The sequence below is a fragment of the Dermochelys coriacea genome, chromosome 1 (assembly GCF_009764565.3).
Source record: "Dermochelys coriacea isolate rDerCor1 chromosome 1, rDerCor1.pri.v4, whole genome shotgun sequence".
Taxonomy (NCBI): Eukaryota; Metazoa; Chordata; order Testudines; family Dermochelyidae; genus Dermochelys; species Dermochelys coriacea.
Genome location: NC_050068.2, coordinates 248,625,913 through 248,643,017, shown reverse-complemented (window position 1 = coordinate 248,643,017; position 17,105 = coordinate 248,625,913). Strand labels below are relative to the sequence as shown.

The 17,105-nt window shown below is 44.1% G+C and overlaps 1 protein-coding gene across 1 annotated transcript in view; it reads left to right on the top strand.

Moving 5' to 3' along the window:
* TMEM178B (transmembrane protein 178B) overlaps window positions 1-17,105 on the top strand; it is a 347,171-nt gene that overhangs the window by 305,142 nt on the left and 24,924 nt on the right. Inside the window, exon 3 of the mRNA XM_038382440.2 lies at window positions 14,470-14,607. Within this exon, the coding sequence (XP_038238368.1) occupies window positions 14,470-14,607 (138 nt within the window). The remainder of the gene's footprint in view (window positions 1-14,469; window positions 14,608-17,105) is intronic.

Here is a 17,105-nt window from a genome sequence, read left to right as displayed (position 1 = left end):
CTTATTTTTACCAGCTTAGGTTAAAACTTCCCCAAGGTACAATCTGTTTTACCTTTTGTCCCTGGACCTTATTGCTGCCACCACCAAGCGTCTAACAAAAATAACAGGGAAACATTATTGAGCTTGCCCACTTGGAAACGTCTCCCCCCCAAAAATATCCCCCCAAACCCTACACCCCCTTTCCTGGGGAAGGCTTGATAAAAATCCTCACCAATTTGCATAGGTGAACACAGACCCAAACCCTTGGATCTTAAGAACAATGAAAAATCAATCAGGTTCTTAAAAGAAGAATTTTAATTAAAGAAAAAGTAAAAGAATCACCTCTGTAAAATCAGGATGGTAAACACCTTACAGGGTAATCAGATTCAAAACATAGAGAATCCCTCTAGGCAAAACCTTAAGTTACAAAAAGACACAAAAACAGGAATATACATTCCATTCAGCACAACTTATTTTATCAGCCATTTAAACAAAACAATCTAACGCATATCTAACTAGATTGCTTACTAACTCTTTACAGGAGTTCTGACCTGAATTCCTGCTCTGGTCCCGACAAAAGCATCACAAACACAGACAGACCCTTTGTCGTCCCCCCCCCCCCCCAGCTTTGAAAGTATCTTGTCTCCTCATTGGTCATTTGGGTCAGGTGCCAGAGAGGTTATCTTAGCTTCTTAACCCTTTACAGGTGAAAAGGTTTTTCCTCTGACCAGGAGGGATTTAAAGGTGTTTACCATTCCCTTTATATTTATGACACCATCCTATTCCTCTACTCCTCTTTGTCTCCCTCTCATCATTCATATGAACTCCCTTCTTTCTTTTCTCATTTCTCTCTTTTCTTCCCCTCCTTTCTCCCTCTTCTCAAAGCTCTTCTTTCTTCCATCTGTTGGAGCCTTTCTTTCTTTTTTCTTTCTTTCTCTCACTCAAAGAGGAAGAAAGAGAAAAAGCTCTTTAAGCACTTTTCCATTTTCTCTTCCTCTTTACTCAGTGCCTTATTAACCTCTGTCACATTTTGCTGGCCATGGCTCGGATAGAATCAGGTTTCACATGTGATAGCCTGAGATTAAATTTTAATCAACTCCCATGAATTCAGAGAGTGAAGTACTTCTAACAGTCAAGATTCCATCTTAATAGTAGTCACCAAAATGATTAGGTAGCACTTCTTTCCTCTTATTTAAGGAATCCTAGATGGGGGAGACCACCAACATCGCTCCAGAGGAGTCACTGCCGAACAAGGCACTCAGATGCCACAACGATTGGTGCAATACAAGAACCAGAATAGAATAGAATAAGAGGTCTCTTGCCCTGCCTGGACAGAGTGTGCTCCCTCCACAGAGAGACGTTTGTAGACTGAATGATGATACATCAAGAAGGATAATGTGCTATTCTGTTGACCAGTGGGAGAAGAGACAAGGCTCTCACCCTGTGGGGCATTTCTCCCTCTTCACTTGCATGGCTGATCGTGGACTTCTTCTCAGGATTTGGTCTTGAATGAGTTTGAACAAAGCAACTGGGGAAAAATAACTCAATTCTCATTTTTTTTCTCTGATTAATCTAGATAGAATTGTTTGGGGGATGTTTTGTTCCCAACTTTAGGATGTCTTCCCCCACAGTGCTCACCTGGTTCTCATTTTTGGGGTCTCGGAATTTCCCGTTTCATCTGATGTGCATGGAGATTGGAAGCAGATTTTTCTAGCCTTAAACCTATAACACTATATGTTCATCAGAATGGAACACATTCTTTAAATTACACATTCTTCTCAATGGGTTATAGAATTGAATTAAAAATGAGGGACTGTAATGGGATACAGAGCTTTTATTGCAACTAGGTCACTTCTTCAAATCTATTTACATGGCATTGTCATATTGTTATCTGAATGCATCACAAGCAATCTATTTTCACCTCCTATAGGATGGGGAAGTATTATTCTCCTCTTACAGGTAGGGAACTGAGGGGCAGAGAGATGATGGATCTGATTTTCAGAGATGATGAGCGCGCACAACTCGAGTTGATGTCACTGGGAACAGTGAGTGCTCAGCACTCTTGAAAATCAGGTGACTTACCCATGATCACACAAGAAGTCAGTGGCAGAGCCAGGAAGTGCACCCAGATCTCCTGAATCCCAATCTAGTACGTTAACCACAAGATCCTCCTCCTTCTCAAGTCCAGGTTCATACCTGACTGGAAATTGCCCTGTCATCTCCTGGCAGGGCTGTTTATTGGTTCCTGTGCCCTGAGTTGATAGTCTAGGGAGCAGAGTTCCTAGAAGATAGGTGTTCACATTGCAGAAACCAACCTCAAAAATTACACACAGGACTTGGTTCTGTGAGGTGCTAGACACCTCCCCACACACTCCCTGAGCTTTTGAACACCCTCAACTCCCACCATCTTAGTGGAAGTGGAGGCAGCTCAGCACTTCACATTAAGTTCTCAATACCTCACAGAATTTGGCCTTAACTGGCACCTTTGTTGGCTGTCTCAGTAGACAGCCTGAGCACTGAATGGCCCTGGAGACAGAACTCACTCCTCACTCCAAGAGGTGGCCCCTCCATCTCGGGGTTGAGGCACATTGGCAGGGCAGTGTAGTGAAGCCTGCACTGATGTTTTTCCCTGGTTGGTTGATAGAGGAATTCAATTTTCAGGGCTGCCAATCCCACACCTTTCCCCCATGCTATATGCACTTTACAAGAAAGAATATGTTCTTTGCTCTGAGACCCCAAGCCTATTCCAGCTTTCTTCCAGAGCATTAGAGAATACAGAAGAATTTCCATTTAAAAAGTCAAGCTTTCCACCCAGCCTCTCATGCAACCAGCTAAAATGCTGTGGAACAGAGGTAGCACAGTGGGAGCAGAGAAGGGAGTGCACCACTTCCTCCCATTGCAATCCCTCTGTCCAATTTAAAGTGCTGTTGCCCAGCTGCAACGCATCCCTCCTTGGCCAACAGAGCAGAGCTCGTGGTGTGGTTCCTCAAAGGTCAGATAGTTGTAAAACTCTCTGCCTTCAATTGTAAAACTCTGTACATCAGTTCAGAGCTGCATCTAATCTTCCTTAAACTTCAGCTATACAGATGCAGCCTTTGTGCATCGACCTCTCTAATGTCCATATCAGAAAGTCTCTTGAAGACAAATCCTTCTCTTCAGTCCCTGATGAGACACTTTCTGCCTTTTCTTTTTTTCCTCTCACATACACAAACCATGTGTCTTTTTTTCCTTCTTTCTTTTATTATTGTGTCAAAAGGCTCTTTCATTTCCACCATGTCTCCCTTGTCTCTTCCCACATGACCACTCCCTGCACTACGGGCCAAAAGGCAAGAGTGACAATGGGACCTGTATCAGGCCACAGATAAGGCTGCCAGCCATCTCAAATTTCTCGGGGCCCCTTGCTTTTGGCAGATCTATCTCATGTCCTTTGAGAACATTGCAGAACATTAGCAAATCCCAAAGGTAATCTTTAATCAGGAACCCGGGTGCATTGTGATGAGAGTACATAGGGTTGGGGAGTCATGACAATGCATGGCAATCTGGAGTTTTTGTCCTGAAGCTAAAATCGCTATAATTATACCAATCCTAGTCATGCCGTATTATTCAACATCTGTCCAAAACTGTTGGGATTGCAGGGGAGAAAACACACGCTGAAGTGCCAGCAGTACACTGGTGACATTCAGCTCTCTGTCTCCTTTACATCAGATATAAACAATGCAATCTCCCAGTACTCTGTGCTTAGTCAAAATCAGAACCTAGATGAAGAGCAGCTGGCTAAAGCTGAACCCAGGCAAGGTTGAGGTGGTTCTGGTAGGGAGAGAGAAGTACCTCAAACAACTTGCCTCCTCTAGTAATGGCAGTTGCCTTCAGATAGTTTAGTTCAGTGGTTCTCAACCAGGGATACCATATACCTGGGGATATAAAAAGGTCTTCCGGGGGGTACATCAACTCATCTAGATATTTGCCTAGTTTTACAACAGGGTACATAAAAAGCACTAACAAAGTCAGTACAAAATAAAATTTCATATATACAATGACTTGTTTATATACTGTACACTGAAATGGAAGTACAATATTTATATTCCAATTTATTTATTTTATTATTATATGGTAAAAATGATCAAGTAAGCAATTTGTCAGTAATAGTGGGCTGTGACACTTCTGTATTTTTATGTCTGACTTCATAAGCAAGTAGTTTTTAAGTGAGTTGTAACTTGGGGGTACACAAGACAAATCAGACTCCTGAAAGGGGTACAGTAGTCTGGAAAGGTTGAGAGCCACTGGTAGTCAGTCTGCAATCTTTGGGTCTCTTTGGACTCCTCAATGCTACAGGATACACAAATAGCCTGCTGAGAAAAGAATGGGGACTTATATTTGCACCATCCAGAAGACTGAACCCTATCCTATGAGATGCAGACCTGGCCACAGTGATTTGTGACATCCAGGCTTGGTTATTGCAACTCATATCTAGGAATGAAGTCACATCACCTGAAAAAGCTCCGCCTGTAGAAAAGGCAGCTGCTTATCAACACAGGTCACCATGAACATGGTGGGTATGTCTATTATACAGTTAAATTAAGCAGATCCCTACACGATTTCTTCTGTAGATCTAAGTTCTCTCACATGATCCCAGTGGTGGTCCCATTTCTGAACTAGTTCCCCATTGAACACAAAGTCCAGTTCATTGGCTCTGTTCTGAAGTTCAAATCCTTCCTTGGGGTTGGCCTTAGGTGCATGAGAATTGCACCCTCTGTGACCTCACACAATAGCTACACAAAGAGTGCAGAAGACAGAACTCATTGGCACAAGAGATAATGACCGGGGACTCAGCACATTCAGAACTAAATGCAAAACTCATCTCTTTGATTTGCTTTTCTTTCCTAACAATCTTTGCAGAGTCATACAGACACATAAAACCCCAAACAAAAGAACCTTATAAACTAATCAAGCTGTTCTTCCTGCAAGATGGAAAAGAAGAGAGGGAGAGAGATTTTTGTTGTTGTTTCTATTTTTGAATGGTTGTGGGAGTGCTCAGATGCTCTGGTGCAGGGTGGTTACTAGGTAAGCACCTAGGCAGACAGACAGACAATTCCCCATGACAAAAATTAAAAATTTGCAGAATTTCCATTATAAGCCCAACTGCACCATGTCTGACAGAGCTCAGCCTGTCTAGCATGAACCACAACCAGGAACAAAAGTTTGCGACTAATGTGTCTGTGTTAGTTAACATGTGTTAAGTGTTTTGCAATTAACACATGTTACAACAGGACCAAAACTCTAGTCTAGACAAGACCTTTGTGTTTTGCAGATGAAACTTTAAGAAAATGTGGTGCTGTCTTCTGTGCATTTCCATTATGGATCCTATAGCACTTTGTGTAAAAGTAAGGGTCCTCTAAATCCATGTGTGCAAAAATTTCCCATTTCACCAGTGTTATCTGCCTGGCTGCCCTCTCCCTTCCAGAAGTGACTGCATTTCAGTGGGTTTGAATATATGTTTGTGAATCACTTTGTGGTGAAAGGTCCTCTGTATAAATGTAAACTATTATTATTTATATTAAAACAGGTTTTTCTTGTTGTTGCTGCTTTATAGGAACCCTTATATTGCAAAATGAGATTCCAAGAGCAGCAATTCTGCAAACAAGGAACTCTTAGGTGAATGCATTTTGGCAGTGTTTCAGGCAGACTGGAAGCGTTTCTTCCATTATCTTGCCGTTCACAGAATAAAAAACTTTTAAACTATGAGAACATTTAAACTATGAGATGAGCAAGCCACAATTGCACAGTTAAAACCACCTCCAGTAGTGCTCATTTACCCAGTGTGATTGAGTTCTGCTGGTGATGGTGCTAAATCCGAGGTCCGTGTGGAAATTGCTATTTCACACATCTTCCGCTTTCTAGCTTGATAGTGATGTGTTCTGGAGTGGAGGAAAGGGGAAGGACTATCTCCTGTGGCTGATTCTCCTAGCAGAAATTTGTAATTTAGAGTACTATGGGCCAGATCTTCAGCTAATATAAATAAGCGTAGCTCCACTGAAGTCAGTGAACCTTGCTCTGGGATCATGTGAGAGAACTTAGATCTACAGAAGAACTCGTGTAGGGATCTGCTTAATTTAACTGTATAATAGACATACCCCCAGCAAGGAAAGGGTGAGATGTCTGTGATTCAAATGTCTCTGGATAAACTTAAACCAACATAGCTAAGGAAAATTTAAAGTCGGTCAATCTGGGAGGATCATGGATTAGAATGACCTAGTATGGAGGCTTACATTGTCCCAGTCCATTTCTACTTATTTGTAACACAAACCCTAGACACCTAGGCCTACCTGGGCATAGCAATCTGATTCAGATTAGTCTTTGAGCCAGGGGCGGGGCGAGAGGTTTGAGAAAGGAAGCAGTTATACCGAGAGTCCATTCTTGTGCACAGAAATCTCCTTTAGGATCTTCTCCCTCTAGGGCCTGCACCCAGAGGCTATTCCAGAGTGTGGGGAGAGGGAAGAGAGTAGACCGTTGTAGCACAGAATACCTGGCACATTCTTTACAGTAGCTCTACCCTTCTTTTTGATTTGATAGCAAACTCTGGGTGCAATTTTGTATCCTGAAGTCAGAAGGATGCTCTTGTGATTAAAGCACTCACCTGAGACTCAGGTGATCTAGATTCACTTCCTGGCTCTGCCACAAACTTCCTGTGTGATCTTGGCAAGACTCTTAATCTCTCTGTGCTTAGTTTCCCATCTTTAAAATGAAGCTCATATTTTTTCCTTCCTCACAAAGCTGTTGCAGGGGGGTGGGGGGAATCTAATGGTTGTGAGGTATTCAACTCCTGTGGTGATAGGGAGGCAAACCCGTATCAATGGGAGAAAGACCTGAACCCTGGTGATTTCACTTGTGATTTCAAAAGAGGAGAATGAAACATCAGTGGTCAAAACGCACTCTGATTTTTCAAGTAACATACTGATTCACAAACATGTCCTGTTTGTGGTTACTGGGGGTGTGAAACTTCCCCCACATTATTGACATTCAAACCAGAGCAGCATAACAACCGCAGATGGACAGATGTCTGGGTGAAAGCAGAGGGAGGGGCATTGCAAACTCACAGCAAGAAGTTTTCTACCCATGCTACCTGGAGAAAATAAATCTGCATCAGCTTCTCTTTGCCTCTCATACACTCAGGAAATCTGTAGAGTAAATATTCTCCAGCTGAGGCCTGCAGTGCTGTTAGGGAATTCATGGAGTCTCATGAGATTTTTTATATCTGTTTTCCCAGCATTGTGCATGAGGTTGATAGCTTTCAACCCTTTCATCTCAGCTTCATGCCTGAGACTTGAAGATGTTCCATCCCTCCTCTCGCACATTATTAACAGGTGAGCTTTGAGGCTCTGGCTCACAGCCCACACCAACATCACGCATGAAGTCCGTCCCAGCCCCTTCCTATCTTCCTTGTGCCAAGTATGAGGCTGGTGTTGTTGCCTGTCATACACACCAGCACATTGTGCATGGGTGTGACGTTTTGGGATCACCCAGACCAGCAAAGGTTCTGTCACCTCCTGCCATGCAACTTTGGGTGTCTTAGTTCTATGCTGCTATGCCTCAGTGCTCTAAGACCAGTAGCCAGCCCACAAACACAACAGTCTAACCTTGGCAATCACCAACCTAGTTACTCCCTGTAGTGGCCCCAAAAACCTCTTCCAGTCCACAGGTCTCCCCAAATCTGTCCACCCCGAGTCCTTAACTATCAGACACTGTGGCCTTTTGTCTTCTGCTTCATCACCCCCGAAGGCAATGAAACCCCCCCAGTTACAGGCGCTGACTTGTATTTGTCCCGGTGGTGCTCCCACCCTGCAGCCCTGCCCTCACAGCCCTGCCCTTGATCCGCCTCTTTCCTGACCCCACTCTGCCCTCTTCCTGCTCCCGCTCTGTCCCCTCCCCTAAGGCCCCATCTTTACTCCGCCTCTTCCCACCCCCACTCCGCCCCCCCTCCGAAACTCCCTCCATCCTCTGCTCCCTCCTCTGTGCTCCCCCCAAGTGCCTCTCACTACCCGCTAAACAGCTGATCAGTGACCAGCCCTGGGGCCAGAACCATTATGGTAATCAAATGACTCAGGAGCTGGGACTTTAAGAATAACAAGAAACATCACAAGGGAACAAGCCTAGGGAACAAGCCCCAGTGAGACCACAAACCACTTGTGCATTTAGAAACAAAAAAACTTCATTAGCGAAGCTTTCTACGAAGCTGCATACAAAAGGAAAGAGACGTGCATTGATTTTCTGGAGCAGTGCCTCCAGCAGGTGTAGGTTGTAATTTAAAATTCTCAGGCAATCAGCCCACAGTTCATCAGGAGACAATGGAGCAACGGCCTGAGCAATCTCTGCCATTTCTTTACAGAGTGAAGGCATTGTCCCCAGAGGTGCATACACAGGTCCTCCGCAGGGCCAGAACTAATATGAAACAATCATTGGATTAAACAAAATGATTCTCATCCATTTCCATATCATAGCCCTATATCAGAGGTAGGCAACTTATGGCATGTGTGCCAAAGGCGGCATGCGAGCTGATTTTCAGTGGCACTCACATTGCCCGGGTCCAGGCCACAGGTCTGGGTGGCTCTGCATTTTAATTTAATTTTAAATGAAGCTTCTTAAACATTTTAAAAACTTTATTTATTTTACATGCAACAATAATTTAGTTATATATTATAGACTTATAGAGAAAGACCTTCTAAAAATGTTAAAATGTATTACTGGCATGTGAACCCTTAAATTAGAGTGAATAAATGAAGACTTGGCACACCACTTCTGAAAGGTTGCCGACCCCTGCCCTATATTAACAACAGAAAAATCGTCGTCAAGTCTTCCTTCTCATCAAGCCATGAAGAAAGGGAGAGTGGTTGTGATCCCCTGAGGTCATGACCCCCAGGATGAGAGCCCATGCCCTAGTAAACCATTGGGACTAGCAGCCAAACAGTTGATGAATTTGAAACATTATATATTATAGTACTTACCAAATAAATGCAGTAATAACCAGTTTTATGACAACATATAACCACACTCCTAAAAGATGTAATTAGTTTTAGATATTATCAAATGTAGAATATAATAGCATATCACTGATTATGTTGTAAAAGTGGATTCATGAGAGTGCTACAATCTATGCACCTGCTGCAGTGTCAGGAACTGTAGGATGGCAACCTGGAATGCAGTGCAAGGCATGGCCATATGTGCACAGGGGAGCCGTGAACCTGAAAGAGTCTGGCTAGCATGGGATTGGTACAGTATTGCAACCCGCAGTGGGTTCATCCCACTGGTACAAGTTTCAGCAATGCATTTCTCTAGTGTAGATGCACCTTCTGTCGATCAGGTTTCACTCTCCCGAGACATCACAATCCTGCTTGTTCTCCATTCATCCAGAGGGTCTTCTAAGAAAAAATAGCGTACGATGAGACCTGAATTTCAAAGTGTAAAACACAAACAAAAAAAACCTATAAAAGATCAGAAACATTCAGGATGTCTTTAAACGCCAGAAGGAAGCATTATAGGGCACAAACACAATTTTGTTTACTTTTTCAGGATACCTTTACACAAGAAAATTGCCAAAGCTAACCAAACTTGGGCAAAATTCATCACCTTGCTCCTATGCCCTGCTGTTTATTGACATCAGAGCCCTCCCACTCCCATTCCCACAGCAAGGAGAGCTTAATGAGGCCTTCAGGATCCTGGGGCTAGTTTTGTTCAGCATCTTCATTAATGATCTAGATGATGGGATGGATTTCACCCTCAGCAAGTTCGCAGATATCATTAAACTGGGGGGAGAGGTAGATATGCTGGAGGGTAGGGATAGGGTCCAGAGTGACCTAGACAAATTGGAAGATTGGGCCAAAAGGAATCTGATGAGGTTCAACAAGGACAAGTGCAGAGTCCTGCACTTAGGACAGAAGAATCCCATGCACTGCTACAGGCTGGGGACCGACTGGCTAAGCGGCAGTTCTGCAGAAAAGGACCTGGGGATTACAGTGTACGAGAAGCGGGATATGAGTCAACAGTGTGCCCTTGTTGCCAAGAAGGCTAACGGCATATTGGGCTGCATTAGTAGGAGCATTGCCAGCCGATCAAGGGAAGTTATTATTCCCCTCTATTCGGCACTGGTGAGGCCACATCTGGAGTATTGTTTGGGCCCTCCACAACAGAAAGGATGTGGACAAATTGGAGAGAGTCCAGCAGAGGGCAATGAAAATTATTAGGGGCCTGGGGCACATGACTAATGAGGAGAGCTGAAGGAAGTGGGATTATTTAGGCTGCAGAAGAGAAGAGTGAGGGGGGATTTGATAGCAGTCTTCAACTACCTGAAGGGGGATTCCAAAGACGATGGAGCTAGGCTGTTCTCAGTGGTGGCAGATGACAACAAGGAGCAATGGTCTCAAGTTGCAGTGGGGAAGGTCTAGGTTGATATTAGGAAAAATTGTTTCACTAGGAGGGTGGTGAAGCATTGGAATGGGTTACGTGGGGAGATGGTGGAATCTCTATCCTTAGAGGTTTTTAAGGCCTAGCTTGACAAAAGCCCGGGCTGGGATGATTTAGTTGGGGTTGGTCCTGCTTTGAACTGGGGGTTGGACTAGATAACCTCCTGAGGTCTCTTCCAACCCTAATATTCTATGATTCTATTCTACGATGCAAGCAAAGCCTTGATTTTTCTACCCTTCCTTCCTTGCCAAGTACCATTTAAACAAACCAGTAATAGTAATAATACCGCTACTATAGGCCTGTGCCTAAGGGAGACAGGCTTCCATTCTCTGGCCTCCTCTTTTGTAAATAGCCAGAAGGTGCTGATTCAGTGATGCACTACATTATATATTAAGTACTTTCCCATGGAAGAATCACTTTGAATAGACTTGTTCTTAACACTGACATCCTGTGAGCTCTGCTAGGTGAGGAGTGCCAGGGAGATATTGTCAGACGGACAAGAGCTGTTTATGAAACCAGCTTAAAAGTCCCCTTTCCCACCATTGACATTTGCAGATGATGCCCCCTGGGGTGGTTCTGGTGGGACAGAAACTGAACTGGTTTTGAACAAAAAGGAAGTTTATCTTTATTTTGTAGTTCTTCCAGATGAGCCTAGTGGAAGGGCTTGCTGGGAGGAGGGTTGCTAGGAGAAGGGAGCAGTGGGAATTTTTAACTGAGCTGAGGGAAAATTCAGGGGAGGTGGTGTTTTAAACAGAACATAAATAAAACTTTTCTGCTTGGATTTCAAAAGTTAACCTTATCAAGTATGGGCCACTTCTCCTTTTCCATAAGAGAACATAGCCAAGGGTTGTAATGATGCTAATGGACTGCACCTTGGTGCTGAGAAAAGGAATCCCAGTACTGGTACCTCTCAGGTAGGGTGGTCAGATTAAATGAACCACAGCACTAGAGACAGTCCTACAAGTTGGATCCAGGAGTCTAGGTCCTGTGTCTGCTCCCATTTAAGTAAGTCAGTGGCAAAACTTCTGCTGATTTCAATGGGGAGAAACAGGCCCTTCGTTAGGTAGGTGAGATGAGAAAGAGATCCTGCTGCCCTGCCACACCTCAGCCCTCTGAGTTTCTCAGGGGATGTCTACACAACAAAATCTGCATGGGCGAGCTACCCGTGTTAGCTTGAATCCAGCTGGTGCAAGTAACAATAGCAATGGAGAAAGGTCAGAGTAGGCTAGTAAGCTGAGTACATACCAAGTGTCTGTGCGGGGCTTGTATTACCCACACTGAAGCCCATGTGTAGATATACTCTGAGAAGTGGCTCTGTCAAGACAGTCAATGGGTTGGGTTTTTGAGGGTTAACTCCCAACTAGAATGTAGAGGCAGTTTAGGGAGGCATTCCTGTCATGGAGCAGAATAAATACAGCGGAGGCTATTTAGGCTGAACACTTGGGGTGTTAGGCTCTGTCTTCACAAGGAAAAAAGGTTTGTTCTTGAGTTAAAATCAAGGGTCTCTTGTGAACAGACACAGACAATTGTGCAGTGGTTTTGTGATACAAGTTCTGAGGCATTAAAGTCAAGGAACAGATCAGCAAACGCTTTCCTATATCACCTGTATTAGGATTTGAACCCATGGGTTAAAAGCCAGTGTATCAACCTACTCTGCCACTGAAGATGGCTACTCAGTTTATTCTTGAGTTAAAAAACAATCCCTCTGACAACACCCAGAGGAGCAGATACCAGTATAGAAGCTTCGGTTTTGTAGGAAGTACCTGATTTTTCTGCACCAGGGACCACCTAAATATATTCAAATACTTTGGACTCTCTTTTCACTTTTGCTTATTGGTCATCAGGGCAACCATGAAAAGTTTCTCTGAGTAAGACAGAAAATGGGAGTCTGAGACTTGTCTTTTGTAAGAGAACCTGGCAATCTTGAGCTCAGTAGCAATCCCCCTGTCCTAGGAGTAAGGGTTACTGTCTCTGTAAAACTGTCCCACTTACACAACAGCCACAACAAAAGTGACAAGGAGACATGAGATGGTGACAACATCATTGATGCATGTCATCATTGCATGCACAGGAGAGTTTGTGTTCTACAAGATGAACTTGCACAAATGTTGTGGGACAGGCGGCCAGGTGAAAATCTGAACTGTCCGGCCAGACCCCAGGATGGGCAAGAAGCCTAGGCCCATAGCATTAGTTGTCCTTGTGATCCATTGTGGCAAAGACAAATAGAAAATTGGAGCTGGTCTGTGGGAGTTAGTCACCACTATTGCTGGGCCAGCTTTTCCCTCGCCCCAACCGAGGAGAAAAGCTGTCCTAGACTCAGTGGCTGATTCATTGTTTTCAAATCCTGCTCTTGCATCCCTTCCTCCCACATGCATTCTGTTATTTGAAAGACGAAGAAGAAGAAAAATTCTCTGCAAGTAAAATGTGCTTCAAGTGGGAGAGAATGTGTTTGTGGTGCTGACTTGGGTGGAATTTTTCCTGTGTGTGGTGAGTATGGCCGTGTGTGTGTGTGTGTGTGTAGGGCTGAAAATAGTCAAATGTTTGTTTTAATGAAAGTACCCCCACTCTGGATATCTGATCTAAGGGTGTCAAGGAGCTCATTGACTCTAGTAATCCTTGCAGTTTCAGTAGTCATGTAGACTCTTAAGCTCCACATTTCACAGTGGAAATAGCTGTGAAAATGTTTGATTTTCTCCTGTATGCAGGCAAGAAATGGTAGTGCAGCTGTCCCTTGGTTTTTTGATGAATCCTGCTATAGGACATGGGAAAATTTTAATTTGAATGTTTTTCTTCCATTATATTTTGCTCCTATGAAATGCTCATAACTGTTGTGTCATTTGCTAAAGCAAGCCATAGCGCAGGCAGGTTCTATTCAGGCGTGCATGTAACACACAGAGTTGTGCTGATGCACCTCATGCCTAATCTGTAGTGTGTCCAGATGCTTTATTCCCAGACACCTGCCCTCCCTTAGCTCCGCGACTGCTCTTCAATCCTGACTGTAGCACCAAAACATCTCCCCACCAAAAAGTCATTTTGAAATATTCACCATCCAAAGCCAAAGGAGGGGGAAAAGTGTCTGCTCCATGCCCGATCCTTTGTATCTCAGGTACTTATATAGCCCTCATCACCAAGGTAGCTGAACACCTCACAGTCTTTAATATATTTATCCTCAGAGCACCCATGTGAGATAGGGCAGTGCTATTATCCCCACTTTACAGATAGGAAACTGAAGCCCAGGGGAAGACTATGGGTATGTCTACACTGCACACATCTTACAGCGGTGTGTAGAGTACATACTCTGCTTGCCCCCTAGCATGGGTATAAATAGCAGTGTAGATGGTGAGGCATTGCTTAGGCAAGGTAAGACACACCTGAACCCTGTGGATATGTACCCTACATGGTTATCTACATACCCGAGCAGTGCCTTCCAGATCTACACTATTTTTAGCAGCGTAGTGTTCTACTCCCGGAGCCCTTCCCCATCACAGGGAAAGTAGTTGGCAGTGGGGAAAGGCTCTGGCAGTGGGAAGGCAGCATTCCAGCAGCTCTCTGCTGCTGAAGCTTTTCTCTGTGCCAAGGAAAGACTCCAGGAAGAGAGGAGGCAATGGGGAAAAGTTCCCCACTGCTGGAACCTTTCCATGCTGCCCTCCCCCTGCCAGAGCATTTCACTGATGTGTGTAGCTACAAACCTCAGTGTGGATTTAGCCTGCTTTTCACTGCAGCACGTAGCTATACATACCCTACACATCGCCGCCAATGGTGTGCAGTGTAGACATACCTCAAGTGATTTGATCAAGGTCACACAGGAATTCGTTAGCAAAGCAGGGAAAGAAACCCTGGTCTCTCAAGTCCCAAGCTAGCTCCCTCACCACTGGACTGTCCTTCCTCTACATCATGACACAAATCCTCCTGTGCCAACCACTGACAACGCTGTGCAAAAGAAGGAAGATGTTTGGGTTAGAGTTCTTATGAAGATCTGATCATAATAACATCAAATTTCACAAGCATTCTGTTGTTCTCTCTTCCACTTTGCAGACCTGCGTAGGATGACGGCTGGCTTTATGGGCATGGCTGTGGCCATCATCCTCTTTGGATGGATTATCGGGGTACTGGGGTGCTGCTGGGATCGAGGCCTTATGCAGTATGTAGCAGGGCTTCTCTTCCTCATGGGAGGTAAGGATGTTGTTTTGCAAAGAAATGTCTTCTGCCTTTCTGCATCTTATATATGGTTTCAAGGTTGTCTTAAATGCCATAGTGTCTGATTTGATTCTGATCTTCCACACCTGTAAATCAGGAGTGACTTAACTGGAGCCAGTGGTGTTTGTGTAAATGAGATCAGAGTCAAGCCCTGCAGGCAGAGCTGGGTGAGTGACTCAGAGTAAATAGTTTATCGATTTAGTCCTTTTTTCCGCACATGATTCTTTGATGATGAGATCACGATTTCAACATATTTGCTTCTTGATGCTCACTTGTCATGTTGTGGTGCAGATAGGAGTAAGGAGCACAGACAGACATGTCTGGTGTCAGCAGAGGTAAGTGCTTTAGTAATGATAATCTGGAAATGACACAAATAATCATTCCCCTTCTGAGTATAGTGGGACCAACAACATTAACACTCTCCGTGCCTATCAACACAAATTTGTATTCAACAAATGTTCTATGCAAACACATTTCTGCCTGTGGACGCTTGTAAATTGTTCACTGTGAGGATTCAGTACTTCCAATTTTATGGAAAATAAGTCTGTTGAATTAAGTGGATATGATTTTTTATGAAATTATGAGTTTGGTTGATAAAGGTAACTGTATTGATGTAACATGCTCAGATATCTATAAGAAGTTTGACTTAGTACCCCGGGATAGTCTGATTCAAAATTAACACTATACAAAATCAATGTAGCACAATATTAAATGGGTTAAAGACTGGCTAATTGATAGATTTCAAAACAGAGTTGCTAATGGGGAATTATCACTGACTGGGGGTGTTTCTATGTGGGTGGCATAAGAATCATTTCTTGGCTCAGTCGTGTTTAATAATTTTATTAGTGATCTGAAAGAAAATAGATCATTACTGATAAAGTTTGCAGATGACACAAAGTTTGGTACAGTGATCAGTAACAATGGGGACAGATCATTTATCCAGAGCAACCTGAATCTCTTGATAAGCTTAGCAAAGAGTCCTGTGGCACCTTATAGACTAACAGCTATAACAACAGTATTGGAGCATGAGCTTTCGGGGGAAAATACCCACTTCGTCGGATGCATGTAGTGGAAATTTCCGGAGGCAGGTATAAATATGCAAGCAAGAATCAGACTAGGGATAACGAGGTTAGTTCAATCAGGGAGGATGAGGCCCTGTTCTAGCAGTTGAGGTATGAACACCAAGGGAAAAGAAACTGCTTTTGTAGTTGGCTAGCCATTCAGTCTTTGTTTAATCCTGAGCTGATAGTGTCAAATTTGCAAATGAACTGAAGCTCCGCAGTTTCTCTTTGAAGTCTGGTCCTGAAGTTTTTTTGCTGCAGGAACTAACACCGAAACAAATCAACATACCCTTAGAGCCCAGACTGGGTTATTCTATCTACTACCCAAGATCCACAAACCCAGAAACCCTGGACGTTCCATCATCTCGGGCATTGGTACTCTCACTGAAGGACTGTCCGGATATGTGGACTCTCTACTCAGACCCTACGCCACCAGCACTCCCAGCTATCTCTGTGACACCACTGATTTCCTGAGAAAACTACAATGCATTGGTGATCTTCCAGAAAACACCATCCTAGCCACCATGGATGTAGAGGCTGTCTACACAAACATCCCACACACAGATGGAATACAAGCTGTCAGGAACAGTATCCCTGATGATGCCACAGCACAACTGGTTGCTGAGCTCTGTAACTTTATCCTCACACACAATTATTTCAAATTTGGTGACAATATATACCTCCAGACCAGTGGCACTGCTATGGGTACCCGCATGGCCCCACAGTATGCCAACATTTTTATGGCTGACCTGGAACAAAGCTTCCTCAGCTCTCGTTCACTCACACCCCTTCTATGTTACATTGATGACATCTTCATCATCTGGACCCATGGAAAGGAAACCCTGGAAGAATTCCACCACAATTTCAACAGCTTCCACTCCACCATCAACCTCTGCCTGGACCAATCTACATGGGAGGTCCACTTCCTAGACACCACGGTGCAAATAAGTGACAGTCATGTTAACACCACCCTATACCGAAAACCCACCGACTGCTATGCCTACCTCCATGCCTCCAGCTTCCACCCCGGACACACCACATGATCCATTGTCTACAGCCAAGCGCTGAGGTACAACCACATTTGCTCCAGCCCCTCAGACAGAGATCAACACCTACAAGGTCTTCACCAAGCATTCTCAAAACTCTGATACCCACATGAGGAAATAAGGAAACAGATCAACAGAGCCAGACGTGTACCCAAAAGCCCCCTGCTGCAAGACAAGCCCAAGAAAGAAACCACCAGAACTCCACTGGCCATCACACACAGTCCTCAGCTAAAACCTCTCCAACACATCATCACTGATCTACAACCCATCCTGGACAACAATCCTTCACTTTCACAGGCCTTGGGAGGCAGGCCAGTTCTTGCCCACAGACAACCTGCCAACCTGAAGCATATTCTCACCAACAACT